Source organism: Perognathus longimembris, chromosome 15 (genome assembly GCF_023159225.1).
Source record: "Perognathus longimembris pacificus isolate PPM17 chromosome 15, ASM2315922v1, whole genome shotgun sequence".
NCBI lineage: Eukaryota > Metazoa > Chordata > Mammalia > Rodentia > Heteromyidae > Perognathus > Perognathus longimembris.
This window is the reverse complement of record NC_063175.1, coordinates 54,015,324-54,035,042: the sequence shown is the minus strand read 5'-3', so window position 1 is coordinate 54,035,042 and position 19,719 is coordinate 54,015,324. Positions and strand designations below refer to the sequence as shown.

The following is a 19,719-nucleotide window of genomic DNA, read 5'->3' as shown; positions in this document are numbered from 1 at the left end:
TGTCAGCCAATTATGGGCTGAAATAAGTGGGCAAGTGCTCTCAAATCACTTGAAATGTGATTCTCCTATTTTCCCCCTTGATTTAAATCATCAGAAAAATGTCACATTAATTAGATAATTGTTACTAGAGTTTAAATTTAACTCAGGCATTTCTAGAAGGTTGCCTTATAGGCCCCCTACTGAAAATGCGAATCATTCCCACAGTCATGTATTAATAATGTTCTAGCTACTCCACCATTCCAAATGCCTGTGTCAGATAGATTTTCCTTCATCCCCTCCCACAGGTGTTAGAAGAAAGTGATCTAAACATATCCTAAGTGGAGAGATGAAAGTATATATGTAGTATTAGGGAAAATTACAAATGCATTATGAATAACTTAAGATCACTGGCTAAACTACTGTGTTATCTTAGAAGAGAGAATTTTCATATATAAATATATATATAGTGATTACATAGAATTTCAATATAGGGTTGTTATAACAGTAGATTAAAAAAGATCACCATCTTATACTAGAATAGACCTGTTGATGATGGAGCCCAAAGAGAAATGGGATCCTTCCTGAACACTTCCCGTCACCTCAGAGGGATGACATCAGAGTTATCTTCCTACTTCCTCTAGGAAGAAGCAACAGTCAGCTCTCAAGGGGACAGTCAACAGTCATCCTGTTGTTTGCTTTTCAAACATGTTGTTCATGACTTGTTTTCAGCGGGCTGTGGACGTTACCATTTCAGATTCTTTCCTAAGTTATTTCTTATGGACCCTGAAACCATTGTACAGCTCTACAACAGGATATGAAGCAAACTATCTTGATGGTAAACAGAATAAGCTCATTCTGGAAACATTTTATTATTGGATCTGAAATGCAAATGGAAAAAGCACAAATTTCAGAATGTCTAGTAACAAGTGAAGTCCTTGTGGGTAGTACTTTAATTTTCCTAGGTATTTATCTTGGCTCCACATTGGAATCCAGTGAGCAACTGTATCTACACACAGTGTCTTTGTACCTCTATAGATATGTGCACTGCAGACTTGTTACTTCTGGGCCCTCCACCCTTCTTCGGATAGCCAAAGCATTCAGCCACACATGGTAACACATGAAGTGCAGGACTTTTGATTCACTGTCACAAATAACTTCTGCGATAGACTGAGTTGGATATAGGAGAGACAAGAGGCTACAGGGTACAGGTTGGGTAGATATGACCAGCCCCTGGTGTCAGGGCAGGCACACATCCAGGTGCTACATGAATGGACCCCCATCAGCATGCCGTACATCAGACCCAGGGACATTCATTTGCAAGCTGTTAGGTTGTCAAGGAAGGAGCCTTACCCGGGCCTTCTGCTCCATTTCTAGCATTAATCTCTCATGTTGCTCAGCTATGGCCAGTGTCGCAGAATGCACCTTCTGATAGATCATTTCTCCTTCCCTTGTTTGAAAAGTGAATAGTCCTTCTCCCGTGTCACACATTCTGTGAGAACAGAGACAGGGAAAGAGATGGTTCTTCATGGGTTCAAGACTGAAACAGTTCATGTAAAAGAGGCCCTTGCCCCGGAGTTCCCTCCTCCTCATTTCATGGGAGCTAACGAGGTAGACTCATCCTGGACCAATCCCACCCACCAGCACCCCACTAGGCGGCCCATGAGGAGGGAACGAAGGGTCGTGATCTCAACGCATTTGACTTTAAAAAATAATACGAAACATCCACCACCGGGTAAAGGCACGCAGAAATTGACTTAGGTCATTGTAGTGCATGCCTTGCCCTTCACAAAATAAAAGCCAATATTTGTTGTCCTGAGGGTTTTCATGATTCAGATATAAATACTTGTATCTTCTATTAACTGGCATCTCTTAAAATTTGAAAGACTTATGAAAATTCAGGAATTCTATGGTCATTCAACACTAGAAATGAAGACTTTTCTTGTTTTTTTTTTTTTGTTTGTTTCATACCTTTTTTTAAAAAAGTTAAGAGTGTGCATATATACTGTATATCTTTTATTTAACCAAACAAGTCTTACAGAGATTTCGGTGCAGTGGAGGGTACCACGTGATGTAAATGAAAATCTCTTACAACTGAAGACTGCTTGAGTTGAATGCCATTTCTAACCATTTCCTGTGCATGGATACAGACACGTTTGTATCTTCACAGGTCTCCTTTCGAAATGTCTGCAATGGGAATAACTCTGCCATCTGCAAGATTGTTCTGAAGGTTCAAGTTTGGTCTCCAAAATATTGCTCTGCTGCTTAGATCGTAGGGAGTGTTCCCATTTTTAGCCATTACTATTCTCACTATGACGTTTGGAACTAAAGACAAGGAAAGTTTGGATCTCCTATAGTGAAAGGGCTGGAGTGATTTTATTTTTAATCTCAGATTATGCTATTATACTATAGAAAGACTCCTGTGTAGCTATTTGTATGTGACTTCTGATAACATAATAACATTAAAGTTCCTCCTAAGGAAACACAAGAAGAAAACTGAGAACACAAGTTCCTTTCCTATTATGTAGTTATAATTGCCTCTTTTGATATGCATTTTATTATGTTTAAGTAGTTGCACCAAGGGGTTTCAATCCAGTATGTCAGTTTATCAGTACAATGCATCTTGATCCATGCCACTATAATTACCTTTTACAAACAAATGCTATCAGAAAAAAGTCTCACTGACAAGCTGTTAGACAATAGTATTACAGGTCCCTGTCACTAACAAAGACTAACTCCGAAATGAAAAATAACTTAGTGAATCCTGGAGGCTAGTTTGTAAGCATGACTGGGGGTCTGTCGTGTCGCTGGTGTCAGTGTGCTCTTGCATTCTGATTTTAGGTGTTTATTGAACTGCTGTGTTGTGGGTTTCTGGGTGATACCGTGGAAAGATTTACAGGGTGTAACATCGAAGCATTCACGGGACCCCTCTATGCATTCAAACACCAAAACAATTTGGATTTTTCTCTCTGGTTTTCTGAGGGGCTTTCGGCACAAAGAGCGGTCTGGAGAGGCCTCCCCCCTCACTGAGGCGGAAGCAACGATCGCAGAGGGCCCCACCGAGCCACACGTAGCGTCTGTGAAAGCCATCTTAATAAAATTCACACAGCGTGAAATGGAAAGTCTGGGGGAAAAAATGAAGTTTTCACTAAGTGAAACAAATGAGCTATCTTTGTTGGTCCAGGGGAGCCAGAAAATCTAACCACAGCAGCAAAACCATTAATAAGTCCTGAGTACGCATTGTGTGGAGCTGAATTTTGGTCATTGTCTTCTGAAAACCACTGCTTACTGGCCCTGGGAAACGAGGTAATGAAGACACAAATTGTTATTTCATACCCAGTCACCGAGATGTAAACTTCTAATGCCTATCCACTTCTCAAGACTTAACTCTGCCGGATAGGGGAGTCTGAATGCTGACCGGAGCAATTTCCCCACGTCCTGTAATAACTACTGTAAACGCTATCCTTTGATCAAGGAACAGGCCTTTAAAAATGTTAGCATCCCCAGCAAAGAACCGTGAAGCAGATTTAGTGTCTGCTCGTTATCCAAGTTGGAGGGCAAAACTTCCCTGTAAGCCTGGCTCATCCGCAGGGCTTTTGTCAGTCTTGTTGGAATGAGCAGTTCAGTTTCCTTGACTGCGGCTTGAAACACATTCTAGGTGGGGTGAGCAGAAATGGAAATGAGGGCCTTTGCACACAGCTAAAGAGCTTTATGTTTGTACCAAACAAATGTTAGAGGATGTGCCAAGGAGAGAGAGAGGCACTAAGTAGATGGCGGTTGCCATGTTTCTCAAAGTAGTGCTCAAGGAGCAGCTCTGCACCGGCGTCTCGAGCCTGTTTACACCGTGAGATAGGAGTCCACGTCTTAATAATGTCAGCAGGTGGCTTGGGCACCCAGCAAGTGTGCATGAGGAAAATGTAGAAGCCATGTTTGTGCAGCTGATAATGAAACCGAAGGTTAGAAAAGAAGAAATGGTACGGAAAAGAGAAAGATGCATGGCAGAACCCTTCCTAGTAACTTGCAAAGTGTCAAGACTCAGGCTGCTTTGACGTCTAACAATCCCAACTCTCTGCCTGCCAATCAAAGACTCTATATATGTTTGTGTGTGGGGGGAACCCCTGAAAACAGTTTGTTGATCTAAAAAGAGACCGAGAATATTATCTCCTTAATTGATGCTTTCACTTATGTAAAATAAAATGACAGCTACAATGCCGATGATTTCCTTTCTGCTCCGAGGAATGGCCTGGGGATTCATCAAACTTCTCAGAGGTAAATAGCGCTGGAGCTGGTGTGTCTCCGAGGATGGCTGTGTTTGGACACTGTGATAGAAGAGACGTTACAGCCATACCGGAGTCAAGAGAGCAGGGGGAAATGGGAGCCAGCGAGTCACAGCCAGTCAGATAAACTCATCACGTGTTCTTCACGTGCTTATCATGAGCCAGAGGGTTGAGGATAGAAAAGGAGCACATATCAATTGACTCATTGTCCCTGAGAGTTTCTTTCAAGTAGTGGGAAAAGAAGAGCAATGCGTGGTGAGCCAGCGGCTCAGGGTGGGCCACTGGGCCAGACGAGGCTCGCAGCCCGTGTTAGACGATGGGGAACAGCCTTTATCAAGGTCAACATCAACCTGTAAGTGGAACAAAGGAGCTCTGTCACAGATTCTACGTGGTATTGCGAATGTGAGAGTAGACAGGAAAGGAGCCAAGATACCAATGGTAGGAAGTCCTCTTTACTCAGAGCAGGCCTGTGGTTGGCTCCTGGGCCATAACCTGCGCGCCTGTGGAATATTTTGCCTACTTCTCTATGGCTGAGATCACGCTACATGAGTTTCACCAGAGACGTGGCTCCAAACCCCGTGACTTGGGGTGACAGCGCCTTCTGTGGTGACTGGAGGACGGCAGGCCTGCAGTCACACCGGGGACACACCGGAGGGCCCCCCCCCCCCAGGCGGCGACACTGGATGACAGCACTTCCAGTGGGAGGGGAGCACTCAGCCAGCCTCAGCCCCAGGGCCCGGGAAGCTCAGGGCGGCCTCTCCTAGTCCCCCCCCCCCCCCCCCCGCCTTGTTGGTCCCCGTCTGCCTGTCTCACAGCAGCCAGCCAACATCCTGAGGGTAAGAAGCCGTCTGTGCCCCCCGTGGGTCTTCTGCAGAGATTCAGGAGGTCTGAGGGGGGGGGGGGCCTGGGGCACCACCCCTCAACCCGAGCACCTGGTAAGCTGTGAATGTCCTTCCCCACAGTGAGAAACAGAAAGCCCTCTCTTTTCCCCAGGTGGTGGATTTTTCAGATTTCGTCTCTCGAGGGGGCTGTCCGAGAAGGCCCGCCCTCATCCCACGCCACCACGCACCTCGGGAATCACAGGAAATGGCAACCGTGGGGCTTGCTTCGGCTGTGTGTTAAAGTCAACCGTAGCCAGAGAGCGGGTGGACGAGGGTCTTTGCGGAAACCCCCTCTCCGGCTGCGGTTCTCTGCTCTTCATGATCTTGGTAGGAAACGGCCCTACACCATAAGGTCCCAGACACAACGTTACTGGAGCATGAGCGTCTGACTTGTGAGGACTCCACCCTACCAGCACCTCCCTTTCTCAAATTTAGCGCTGTGGCGAGCGATAACGTTGACAGGCCCAGCCTTTCTCGCAAATATATGTGAAATGCATTTACGAATGCAAACTCGTGGAGACTGCTTAGCTTTAAATAAAAAAAAAAAAAAGAAGACATTCATTAAAATATGTCTCCAGGTCTAGATAAAATTTTGCTCCCCACAGATTAGTAGACCTGTAGTAATTTGTCCATCATCAAAGCTGTTTAATTTTTTTTTTTTTTTTTTTTGGCCAGTCCTGGGCCTTGGACTCAGGGCCTGAGCACTGTCCCTGGCTTCTTTTTGCTCAAGGCTAGCACTCTGCCACTTGAGCCACAGCGCCACTTCTGGCCGTTTTCTGTCTATGTGGTGCTGGGGAATCGAACCCAGGGCCTCATGTATACGAGGCAAGCTCTCTTGCCACTAGGCCATATCCCCAGCCCCTAATTTTTTTTCTCATTGTAATTTTTGCGACATCGTGTGCAATGTGCGTAAGCAACCAAATATTTATCCTCCATGCACATAGACATTTTAAACTCTCAGTCGTGAGTAGCGCAGAAACATGCTCCTGGAAATTCAGCAGTGTTTCTCTTCTGGATTTAAAATTTAATGCTTAATTATAGAAAGTGATGAAACTCTTAAGAGCAGTTTTTCTTCAGAACACTTTAAGGCAATTAGCACATTTATTGTGTGAAGGGTTTAATTTTCATTTCCAGGGAACAATGCTAGCTAGCATCTCAGGTTGCGTAGCGGCCATGGAGAGATTGGCGAGATTCTAAGGGCGCCTGAGAGTCAGACTTTGATCTCTGCTAGGGAACAGAAGAATGGACGTCCTAATAAGAAATTAGGATTCCTAAGTCTACAATGTGTAGAAACAGCCCAATTCATTTGACAGTTAAAAATGCGATCACTAGAATTGCAGGTCAGCGTGAGAGAGGGCTGAGTCCTTCCAACACACTATGTCAAGTCTTGCCATTTGTAAAAACAGTAAGAAAATCTGAATTCACACCTCCATCTTTCCTGATACAAATTCTAGAGAAAACTTTTTTTTTTAAAGAAATGGAAAATCTGAAGGAATTCCAATATAAACTCAGGAAGATTTTTAAGCCAAAATTCAAGGCTAAGATGATAAGCTGATGGGTGGATAAATATTCCTGTGAAATTAGTTTAAAAAAGGATGAAGGCAATCATAAGCTACCACGAGACAAATTAGAACAAGAAAAATATTTGACAGTTGTAATGATTTTATGTTTAGGTATAACAGCAATGATTTGGGTACTTTTTTCATAGTGTTGTTTGAGCACCAAATGGATTAGTGTGTACAAATCATAGATCACTTTTGATATTATTATTATTAATGGAAAACTATACTTGAATTTCTATTGCTACTGGAATACACTGCCAAATGAAAGGACAAGAAGGAAATGGCATGAATAATATGCTGACATTTGTGTAAGACATGCAAATGGGAGAGAATGGTTCAGGGATCAGTACAGCAGGCTTATTAGAGTTAACCATGGTAAACTGCATTTCTGAAAAATGCGGAGTAGGACTACAGGCGTGGCTCAGTGGTAGAGCCTCTACCTCGCCTGTCACAGACCCGGGGTTCTGTCTCCAGAACCACAGGGAAGGAAAAAAAAAACACCTAAGAGTAGACTGTGAGTGCTATTACCCAAAATTGATCACTATAAGAGGTGAGATGTATGCTGATTAATACATTAATTAATACACACATTGAACCTCGTGCCACTTCTACCATTTCACCTGGCATTGTAAACAAGCGTGTTGGGGAAGGATGCATAGGTGTCTTTCTCTTCTGTAAGAAGGTCCAGAAGTCTGTGATGGTATTCTATTTTGGGGGGGGGGGTAAGAAGTGAAAAGAGCGCGAGAGTAAGGAGAAGTGCATTTCACACATACCATTTCATATTAACAATCAAATTAAATAAAAGAATGCGATGGGTTTAATTGAACTTCATTAGTCACAATTAAATTAGCACATTAAATTTTAGAGCAAGGCTCACGGAACGCTCACAGGGGTGTTGGAATGATGCAGTGCTTAGGCTATGCCTCGCTTAGTTGCTGTCACTTATTACATATGCCTCCATCGAACGTAGAGCTTGCGCGACTGATCAAACCCTCGCACCCACACGCTTTCTCATTTTCCTTCCTTTTTCTTTTCCCATCACTTTCTTGCTTTCATAGGCATGCTATTCACACACATGACTATATGTTTTAGGATTTATACTTACTCTCTTTAAAAGGTGGTGCAGACCTGTGGTCTGACTCTCGATAGGACCAGCTCTGCAAAGAGTTCTGTTTTGTAATATATTGAACAAACTTCAACCAGGGCTGGGAATGTGGCTTAGTGGTAGAGTGCTCGCCTCGCATGCATGAAGCCCTGGGTTCGATTCCTCAGCACCACATATATAGAAAAAGCCAGAAGTGGCGCGGTGGCTCAAGTAGCAGAGTGCTAGCCTTGAGCAAAAAGAAGCCAGGGACAGTGCTCAGGCCCTGAGTTCAAGCCCCAGGACTGGCAAAAACAAAACAACAAACTTCAAGCAGGAGTACAATAACCACAACCAGCCTTCGTGCAGTATGGACCCGCGCAAGCCACGGTAACAAAGGTTTGTGAACAACCTCACGGGTCCAGCCTCCTCTCAGGCTGTCTACTCTCCTGCTGCTCATAACAAAAATGGTGTTAGGGAGTTCAGAGCATTTGCCAGGGGCATTAAAGGACGAAGAGCCCACCTGCGACCCCAGGCAGCTGGATTCTGAAGCTTAATCGCCTCTCAAGCTAAGAGACGCAGTGCAGCTCTTCCTTGTGGACTGCACAGAGGCCCCAGACAGAGGACTTGGGTAAGAAAGTTGCTAGCAGCTTCCCTTTCCCTGCTGTGGTTCCCCTTCTATGTCACCGGGTCCTCAGGACATACGCCTGTACCAATGCAGGGGGAAAATGGCACATTCCATTGCATAGACAGTCAGCAGAACTTCCAACTCGGAGCCAAGCCTGCAGCTTTCAGCCCTGGGCCTCCATCCTCCCCTCAAGCCCTTGCCTGGGAAACGGTGTACTCCGTGTGTGCCATCCGCCCAGCCCGGCCCTGGACTCTTGTTTCTCTCAAAGGCTTGGGTTGATTGATTTTTATGCTCTCCCCCCCCGCCCCCCCAAAAAAAGGTAAAGGGTAAGAGTTACTTTTAAAGGCGTGTCTGCTCGGCGGTCCACACCCCTGCTCTTTGCCCACCCTGTCCACCCCCTGGTGGGTGTACTGACTGCAGGGTAACCTGAGCTGCAGGCCCGTGAGACAGACAGTTCTTCCCGCTGGGTGACTTGGCAAGATTTCATGAGGACTGATCTCTCTATCATTTCTCTCCCTCCTCCTTCCCTCTCACAAGCCTATCTACCTATCACTATATCTACTAATCTGCATATCCATCTCTCATCTTTATATCTAGCTACCCATTGTCTGTCTGTCCCTCCATCTTTCAGTCACCTCTCTGATGATGTTGGAACCCAGTGCCTTGAACATAGTATAGACACACTACCATTGAGCTAGGTCCCTAATCTTTGAAAGCTGCGTTTTAAAAACGCTTGCCAAGTGATCCTCCTGAATGTTTATGTTTGCGCTAGTGCTTTTAGAGCAAGACAAGGATGCTTTCCTGCCCCAGCGAGCCCAGGAGAGAGCAAAGGACCTCGGCACTGTGTTCTGGTTAGCTTGCTCAGACTCAGTGATGGCGGATCTCTTGCGTTCAGGGCGGTCAGCCGGGCCCAGCGGTGGTCTTGTGCTGATGGGCAATGAGCAGTGAAATTCCGCGAATGTCTGAATTTCTGGTATACCATTTCAATATTTTTTTCCACCACCACCTCCAGTTCACTGCCTCTCCATGACTGGACTCAAAATAAAAGTTCTTTCATGTTTCCGGAAATATCTTCGGATATTAAACACCTTCCAGTGAATTGAGAGCTTGCGGATGAATCACTTCTGTAACTGAGAAAGATGAATAGAAATAGAATTTGATTTTTCTGGAGAGGGCAATTCAAGGACTTAGAAGTGGGAGGCATTACGGCTTTGTTTTTGCCAGCCAGTAGGTTGAATGGAGACGGTAGGGTCCTGTATGGTCAGAAGGAGGATAGAAGGCCACACAAAAATCCCAAGTAGCTGTTGGTATCAATTTTTCTGTTTGTCAGTTGTGGGGTTTGAACTCAGTGCCTGGGCAGTGTCCCTGAACGTTTTTGCTCAAGGCTGGCGCTCTACCACTTGGGTCACAGCTCTGCCTCTGGTTTTCTGGTGGTTCGTTGGAGATAAGAATCTCAGGGACTGCCCTCCTTGGGCTGACTTTGAACTGCGATCCTGGAATCTCCGCTTCCTGGATAGCTAGGATTACAGGTGTGAGTCACCAGTGCCTAGCTCCAACTTACTATCTTTTTAAAAATAATTTGGGCAAGAGCTGATGACAGTGTCTTAGGTAGCTAATTTAACAATGCGATCCCTCGTGATCAAGCCAGAGAGGGTAGGAAGCAGAGCACTGGCTGCTTTGTGTCCTTTTCTGACTGACCTAGCCCCCACCACGACACCCTGCCGTCAGAAAGGAGGTAGGACTTCCTTGGTACCATTTCTCCTATTTTTCAACCCAGCACCAACTGTAATGAAGAAGGGAATAAAAATGCCAACAGAAGGCAGTTGAGAGAAATTTACTTTTTTACCCTTGAGATTTAATGGGAATTGAAGCAGTGCACATTTTTATCTTATTTTCCTTAATGGTCAATGCCCTTGGCTACCTATTGTAAATATCCACCATGGATCAAAGCAATTCTGGTGAAAGATGTTTCTTCCATTTTGCTAGCTGCTAAGGATCCATGAAGTGCTCACTGCAAATGCTATCTTCTCAGTAACAAACTACAGTCTGCTGTTAAGTGATATCTACTGAACTTCATTTCTCTCATTGAACATAAGGATGAATGGGAGAATCTTAATTGCGAAAACTTCTGTATGGTTCTGGTGACTAGTATTCTAAATGCATAAACATTTCATTGCATAATATTGCATACTACATTCTCCATTGCAGGATTGATTGTACATTTCAATTCCCAGTGATTGTTTCTCTGGCTGACTTTATTCGAATGGCCTACAAATCGGAGAGGAGCAGGAATCAGCAAGACAGACAGACAGAAAGCAAGCGAGAACTGGAAAGCAAATAGGCTACATCTATTTTTCAATTAAAAGTGTGGCAAAGGAGTGATGGTGGTTTTGAGATTAGGGTTAAGATGCAAATGACACAAACGAGCATTACATTAGCTCGCAGAGTTAAGAATATTGCCGTTAGAAGCTGTACGGCATTTTGAGGTAAACTGATCTCAAAAGTCTAAAAGCTCTGCCTTACGAGGGTTGCTATGAGACCCAACAGATGATTGCCTTTTGAACCCTCTCAAGTCCTATGCCACATGTTTCAGTGTGTTTTTGTGATACGGTTTCATAAGAGCTCTACCTGGGGAGTTGAAAAACTTCCTTCTTAGCAATATTTTCTTGCTGTGCTTTTAATATCATCAGCCTTTGCTACGTCCCCCAACAACGTGACACCATTTTCTATGTTTGGAGATGGTGATTCTCCTTCTCTTGGCTGTGACCAAAATACCTCTGACCGGCCAAGTTCTGCCTGACCAGTGCTCCATCGCGCTAGCCACCGTGCTCATCAGATCACAAGCGTGTGTGGGTGACGGCTTCCCCGGGTGAAGCGGCAGCTTTCCACCCGGGAAATCTTCCTCTGCTTCCCCAGACACAGGCGGCAGCATTTGGGAAGAGAACGCAAAAACACGCTGCTGTTTTACCAGCTCATAGGAAGGTCATTTGTTTTCCAGCCAGTGTCTCCCGCAGTGGAGGGGTGGTTGTGTAACTCCAGCGATGTGGCCTTTTTTTTGGAAATTCATTTTTGTTCTCAGGGGCCGAGCTATCTCCCCCCATGGCAAGTTTCATTATGTGTGGTTCAGCCGAGCATGCCCGCGACGCACTTAGAATCGCAGGCAAAACAACCCAACCCCATTCCCGTGCCAGCCTCGCACATATTTAATAGAAACACCACACAAAGATATTCATAGCTGATCAGGACTGGCGTAATTGGGAAAAGCTTACTTTCTCACTTTGGATGTGGGTAGCTTTAGGTATTTTTTTCCCCCCTCTGGGGCTCTCTTTAAAGTATGCCATTTTGTTTTCCTTTGGCATGCAGAGTAAGAACACAGAATCTCTTTCAGTGAATATTCTATCTATCTATCTATCTATCTATCTATCTATCTATCCATCCATCTATCTACATCTCATATCTATCTATCTACATCATATATATGATAGATCATATATACATCATATATACACATATGTAACATCATATGTATACATCATGTATGTATATATATATATAACACATATATTACATATGATGTTATTTCCAGTCTCTTCTGAGTGGAGCTCTGTATTTGATATCTATCTATCTATCTATCTATCTATCTATCTATCTATCTATCTATCTATCTGATATTTGGAGAAAGGGTTCAGTTTCCCCAAGTTAGCATAAAATTCCAAATCCACACAATGGGGGCTAGGGATATAGCCTAGTGGCAAGAGTGCTTGCCTCGTATACATGAAGCCCTGGGTTCCATTCCCCAGTATCACATATATGGAAAACGGCCAGAAGTGGCGCTGTGGCTCAAATGGCAGAGTGCTAGCCTTGAGCAAAAAGAAGCCAGGGACAGTGCTCAGGCCCTGAGTCCAAGCCCCAGGACTGGCAAAAAAAAAAAAAAAAAAAAAGAAAGGATAAACAAATCCACACAATGCTTTCTATTGGCCCTTTTCAGTTTAAACATTCTCTCATAAATTAATCCTCTTTGAAAGCCCACAAGCACAGGTTTTTATCCGAATACATTCACAGCTCACACTAGAGAGAATATAGGCACTTTCAATGATGCTTCAGCTTTGTTCTATTTTTGGAGTCCAATGCCTACACTTTAGGTGACTGGGGCTTCTAGTTTCATTGTATTTCAAAAGAGCACTGCATGGCTTATTATACCATACACACACACACACACACACACACACACACACACACACACTTTAAGGTTGTCTTTTGTTAGATGCAAGAAAAATAATTCTTAGTTTTCTCTATTTCCTGTGCTCATCAATAAATGTATGAAATACATACTTTAAGTAAGTTCATAATAATGCTTCTACTGCATTCTTAAAAATCATTCCCAGGGATACAGCTTAGGCAAAAGCTAATATAATTAGCATATTTTGATCGATGACTATGTCAGGATACAGAGATGAAAATGCTTATTGCAGTACGAGAATACACCTGAAGGTCTACTGAATGCAACAGCAAAATGTGGTTAAAGGTAGAAACTGAATTTTCTCTTAGACAACCAGCACCTTATTTTTCCTATTTTCATAATTTATATTGTCATAGATATATTATTCTTGAAAACCTTATGAGTATTTAAAAAAAATTCCCTTCAATTTCTATTAAATCGTTAATTAAGTCTGCTATTGGAAGAAGAAATATGTAAAAAAAAAAATGTAGGACTCGGATGTGGCTGTAATCTATGCAAGATTGCTGTCCCGAGTTCAGTCTCTGGTACCATTAGAAAACATTCTCACTCTTCAAGTCAATATTTGGTTTAGGCTGCAGACATCTTCAAATAATGAAGGACTCATTTTGGGGTGCCAGGTAGGTGCTAGAAATCCACAGGCTTTTGAAGAAAGGGGCTTTCAGAGAAAGTATATTGTGATAATGCTCGGTGATCTGACATTTATATAATATCACATGTGTGTGAAGCTGTGTTCATCTTTCTTATAGCTTGGAGACTGTAGAATGTATAAGCCTTCAGTTTACTAAAGAATATAAACAAAGTTAAGCTAACCTGTATGCTATGGCCGTAGGCAGTATCTCAGTGTTTTAATGTGCATTTCCCGGAAGACGTATGAGTCATCTTTTGATGTATTTATTTTTCCACCTGTGTATTTTCCTTGTAAGTTGTCTATTCTGGTATTTGACTGATTTTTTAATGGGATTATTTTCTTGTTGGGTTTTAATAGCTTTTTGTATATTTTAGAAACTAGACATTTGTCAGAGATAGTGTATCTTTTGCAAATGCTTCCTCCTTGTCTAAATTTTCTCCTCAGTCTCTTGATACTATCTTTCATATAACAGAAGTTTTTAATTTTAGTGAAGGCCAGAATATCAGTTATTTTATGGGCAGTATTATGTGTGTAAGATCTAAAACCTCCTCATACCATAGGCAATCTAGATTTTCCCCTATATTTTATACTTGGAGGTTTTATGAATTTTATATTTATTTCTGTGATTTATTTTGAATTAATTTGGGGGGAAGGTTTTATCGTCTATACTGAGGTTCATTTGTTTTGCATGTGGAGAGTCTAGTTGCTTTCATACCATCTGTTGAAAAGCATATTTTGTTTCATTGTATTACAGTTAGCTTTATTTATGTGTTTGTGAGTGTGTGTGTGTGTTTGTGTGTGTGCATACGTGCATGGTATGCACTAGTACTGGAACTCGAGTGAGGAATCTTGAACTCTTACCCAGCTTTCTTGCTTACGGCTGGTGCTCTGTTATTTGAGCCATATCTTACATTTTGCTGGTTTTATTGGAGATGGAGTCTCTCGGACTTTTATGCTCAAGGTGGGTTTGAAATGCAAACTTCCAATTCTCTGTCTCCTTAGTATCTAGGATGACATTCATGACCCAGTAGCTCCCAGCTTTTTATGGGATTTTTTATCTGGATCCAACTCTGTCTCCTATTCCATTGCTCTCTGTTCTCCATTCCATTGTCATTATTACACCATCCTGATTACTTTTCTTAGTAGAAAGTCTTAAAGTTGGACATTTTCTTTGATCTTTTCTTTCATTAATTATTTCCTCAGGTATATCTACTCTGAAACTATATGTATATTATTAGCTCAGAGTTTTTAATTGGCATTTTTATCTCAGAGACCTGCGCATTTTTTTCAGAACCAGAATCAAAAGGAAAGGTCTTACCCCATTTCTGTCACATATTGGTTTCTCAGGCAACACTCTTCCAGTGAGTAGTGACTCCGTAGGACTTTTAATTCCAAGTCATCAAATTCAGTTCCCTTTCCAGTGTCTTCTCTTCTCTTCTCTTGGACGTTTGCTCGAAACTTCATTCAAGCACTACGAAGACGCCCAGGCGGGCATGGGAAGGCGGGGCAGGCGGTATTCTATGCTAGCCCTGGATGAGCTTTAGATGACACCGACCATCAAGCTCCAGGCATGCGATAAGGAGGTGTTGGAGATCAGTACAAGCCTTGTCACTGTCTGATTGCAATCATTCGAGAGAACAGGGAAGAAGAACTGCCTGCTGGTCTACTTGGCGACTTGGAAAAGGATGGTGGTGGTGGTGATGATGATGACGACGAATACGGTGATGATGATGGTGATGATGGTGATGGTGACCAAAATGACAATTTGCTATTGTACACCATCAAGTTTCAGCTAGTATTCAAGTATCTGGAACACTGCATTTATTTATTCTGAAATTTTCATTTCCACTTCTTCGACAGAATTCCCAATCTTGCCTTTTATCTCTCTCCACACACTGCAGACCTGTTTCTGCTTGTGATCTCTCCACCAGTGGTATTTTCTGGGGCACCTCATTATTCGCTGTTGTTTATTCCTGAGGTTTTCCACGTAGTCTTATCTTGCTGTGTTCCGGTGATTGTGAAAATAAGTTCATGCTAAAGACTTTTTCTTGAAAACAGTGTTGAAGCCTGAACTACGTATTTTCTTCCTCCTGTGGTAATTTGCTTTCACCTGCCTCAGAATCCAGCGTTTGCAAATGTTGCACTTAGTATTAGAATTGTTGACAGAATGGTTCAGTAAATAAAGAAGATCATGGCAAACTGGAGCCGCAAAAAAAATACTATAGATAAATCTTGTTAGAAATGTAATATGAATTGAGATTTAACTATTTGCAATGATTTAAAAATATCATTGTATTTAAAATCATGAACCCCAGCATATGTGTATGTGTAGGTATATGTGTATATTAGAATTATAACTATAAAATTGTGAAGGCAATAAGTGCTGTACTAGAAGTAATAACCCACACTTGGAATTTCAAAGGCAGCAGAAATCTGCTAGAGAATGCTTGAGCCACAAGCTAGGCTGACTATTGAAGGGGTTACTTGTATAAAGATAGAGGTCAGAGGAACTAAGCAAAGATTATATATATATAAAAGTAGCAACATTATATGTAATGTACTTTATATTGCTAACACTTGCTTATATATCAGTCTTAGTCATATTTAATTGAAGACAATAACGTAATCAGTAGTTAATAATGTATATATTTATAGTAGAAGTAAAGGGATTATATAAAAATTTATAACACTACTGCATTGTAGGAAGCCAGAAATTAGTACCTTGCTGAATTATTTAAACCACATAGCAAAGTATATATATATGTGTGTGTATGTGTGTGTGTGTGTGAGTATGTATATGCATGTGTGTATGTGAACACTGTTAGTTAAAGTTTTGGGATGGCTAATTTACACAAATGGTGAGAATTAAGAATAATGTGCTCTGATCTTCAATAGCACAGGACCTAGAGCTGTCAGATGTTTGTACATTTTGTGTTCAACAATTTTACTTTTTTCTGTTTCCAAGACCCTCATATTATTTAGTTCATAACATATTAGAGATGGCATTAAGGTATTGTATTTTATTTTCCAGGTGATCTAATTTATTTAGCTTGTGTAAAAATGGTTTTCCTATTTTCCTAAGTCTAGTCTGTCGATTACCAATAGGATGGTTACTTTAACTTTGTTTCCTACAATTTCATCCTGGTTTGTCCCATCAAGAAATCAGGGTCAACTGGAAGACTAGCAGAATGGACAGGCAGCGAGTTTGTGGTGGATCGTATGGGGCTCATTTTAGTGGTGGAGTTCATGGTTTGTGTAAACACAGGGGATTTCTCCTCTTTTTATGAGAAGGCATTAATAATCGGAAACGATTGCTTGCTCTCCGATAGGCATCATTTACAACGTGCCTCCCTTTATATGCTAAATAGGCATCTCTTCGTAATAGTAGAGAACCAATTTCAGTCACAACTTTACTACCCTGAAACTTTCTTCCTGACCCACAATTCCTTTGCATTTTCAACTCACATATCAACTTAGTGCTTTCTGAATTGAGGACTAAGCGGTTCAGTGCAACTCCTGGCTGTTCGGATGCTCCTGGGTCCCTCAGCTTTCAAGCAACTGCTGCGAGCTTCTACCCAGAGTCTTCCCTTCCATTTTCTCCAAATCAGGCTGGCTTTCAGTGAATTTCAAATGCAAGAAATGAATCCACTCTCGGAGTCTCTAGGACTCAAAGTTGGCAATGCAGGTTCCCCGCCCTGCTGCTATCAGCTGCACTGACACAAGTGAGCAACTTCCTACCGAGTTCCAAAGAGCTTCAAATGGATGAGTGAAGGAATTTATTGAAGAAATATTCTCCACAGGTTTCTTCCAGTGATAGGCTCAGATACACCGCAGCACTGACCATCTTTTCAATTCCTGTGTATTGTGATTCTGTCACCTAGGGTAATGCTGATCTTGGAGTTCCAGTCCCTTAGCCAGGTAGCCTACAGGCGGTGAGAAACTGCAAGGGTGGATTTAGGAAAGCACGCTGGCTAGATGCAAACTCATTCTTCCCGAGCCCCCACCTCTCCTGCCTCCCTAACTGTGCTTTGCCACTTCTCCAAGCCCTGTTTATTGGATCTACTCACGTTAGGGCCAGCCACCACCAGGCAAGTAGGAAGAATTCCTCCACACCGGTGCTGGCTGAAAATACCCCAACCAGCCAGTCCTAACTCCGCGGCTGCTCTGTCTCTCCAGCTCACAAGAAAGGCTTCTGCCCACACTTCCTCTGTCTGCTGCCTGACATGGCCCCTTCTCTCCCTGGCCTCCGGGGTCGTGCTCATCCTTATCTCAGTAAGAGCAGAAAAGATGGCTATCACATCCTCCTCGGCTGATCTCACACACCTAAGCAAGCATAAGAGCAGCGGAAAGCGTCACCCAGCTATTCAAAGTCATTCCCATCTGTTTCCAACAGCAAGGCAATATAAGTGCAGCCACTCATTTTTCTATTGTTTTCTTTTCTGTTTTTCATTTCTTGAAGCTTTTAGCTTCCTTTTTTTTAAATAGATGGAGCTTAACGACTAGTTTTACATCGCCATCTTTGTATCGTGAAAACCTTATGTGAAATATAGTATTATGTAGGGAATGAAATTTAAAATAATGTAGATTGGATTGTAGAAATTTGTGGAATAGCATGTGTTCATCTTCGTCGGTGATGAAGAATTATTTTTTAAAACTAGAATGAAGGAGTTTTTATGAAACAAGAGGCCAAAATTTGAAACTCTTGTCTGGTATGGGTTTAAAACTTGTGGTGTGGGCTGGGGATATAGCCTAGTGGCAAGAGTGCCTGCCTCGGATACACGAGGCCCTAGGTTCGATTCCCCAGCACCACATATACAGAAAACGGCCAGAAGCGGCGCTGTGGCTCAAGTGGCAGAGTGCTAGCCTTGAGCAGGAAGAAGCCAGGGACAGTGCTCAGGCCCTGAGTCCAAGGCCCAGGACTGGCCAAAAAAAAAAAAACCAAAAAAAAAAACAAAAAACTTGTGGTGTATTCAGTCCACTATGCAAGGGAGCAAAGCCTTTGACATGAACTGATGAACCACGTGAAGGAACTGAGGTGAAATTAGCCAGATATGAATTTCAATGAGATTCTACAGAGAGGTAAAAATTACACTGAGATAAGCCAGATCAATATTCCTCAGAGGCTAGAATTGGCTGAAAAGGTTTTAGGTGCCCATTTGGGAATTATAAACAATTCAGAAATGGTTAAGAAAAAAGGGTAGGATTATAATGTTTACTAAACAAAGTCAGAGGAAGACATTGTTTACCAATTTTTCAGAATCTCTATGCAAAAAATGTTTGAGCACTGTGGCAATTTTCTTTAAGTGGTGGTTAGGATTCTGAAACAAAGATGGAACATTTTAAGGCAGCTTGAAGTAAAGGGAACTGTCTGATTCCAGGATAGAACCAGTAGGATTTGCATAAATAAAGACACAAGACCATAGAAACATCCCTAGCTATTTTAGGTGAAGGTTGTCACCAAATGGTGAGTGGCCTTTCCCACTTGACAGGCCTTCGGTGGATGATGTACTTCAAGGGCTGTTCCACCAAGCAGAACAGGGTACATAAAAGGAAGGGATTCTTCCTAAGATTAGCACGCATGTGCCTTGCCCGCAGACCTGATTTCTACTTAACTTCCAAAACACAAAGCACGTAGCACCCTCAAGAGCAGATACAGCCCTAAAGTCGTACAGAAGTTGGCTCTAATCAGTATCCGCAGTGGCTCCCATCTGTGATCTTTTTTTTTTTTTTTTTAACAGCACTGTGAGGAGTTCTTTTCCTAAGGATCATCTCATTCAACTCTAAAGACATCAATCAGCAAGCCTGAGCAACAGTCTTGTTCTCAGATGAGGAAACTGATGAGATTCAGAGAATCAGGAGTCATGCACAAGGAGATTCAGCCGAGACTGGTTTCCTGCTCCATGTAAGAAAGCTATAATGCAACAGTACCAAATTTGGTTTACCATAGTTTTCATTCCAGTACTTTTTTTCTCCCTCTAGTTAATGGGTTTGTCATATAATATTTATTATAAAAATGGCAGATTAAATATGAAAAGCTAAGTTTCTGTGGCATGGTTTAAGTTTTATGTACACCTATTTATATTAAATCCTTCTTGATTTATGAACTTACAGAGTAATTTTGTGAGTCTGTGAAAGTGTAATTCGACTTATCTATGTTCTATATCTATTGATGGATATACTCAATGCATTTTTAAGAGTTTCACATAATATATTTATCATACCAATTATTTCTAAATATTTAATGATCAAGGTGCACTGCCCTGAAAAATTCCTTTCTCATCTCTTTTTTATTAAACCCCTGTGGCACACTGATATTTGTAAACATATATACTCAGTATCTATTTTCTCCTGAAAAGTATGTATTATTAAGTTTGCTTGTTTATAAGGAGCAATAATGAATTAGAATTTCTGCGCTAAAATTACTTTTGCTTATTTCCTGCAAAGTA

At 42.2% G+C, this 19,719-nt stretch overlaps 1 protein-coding gene across 1 annotated transcript in view; it reads right to left on the bottom strand.

Moving 5' to 3' along the window:
- Dok6 (docking protein 6) overlaps positions 1-19,719 on the bottom strand; it is a 257,993-nt gene that overhangs the window by 58,269 nt on the left and 180,005 nt on the right. Inside the window, exon 6 of the mRNA XM_048363325.1 lies at positions 1,330-1,468. Within this exon, the coding sequence (XP_048219282.1) occupies positions 1,330-1,468 (139 nt within the window). The remainder of the gene's footprint in view (positions 1-1,329; positions 1,469-19,719) is intronic.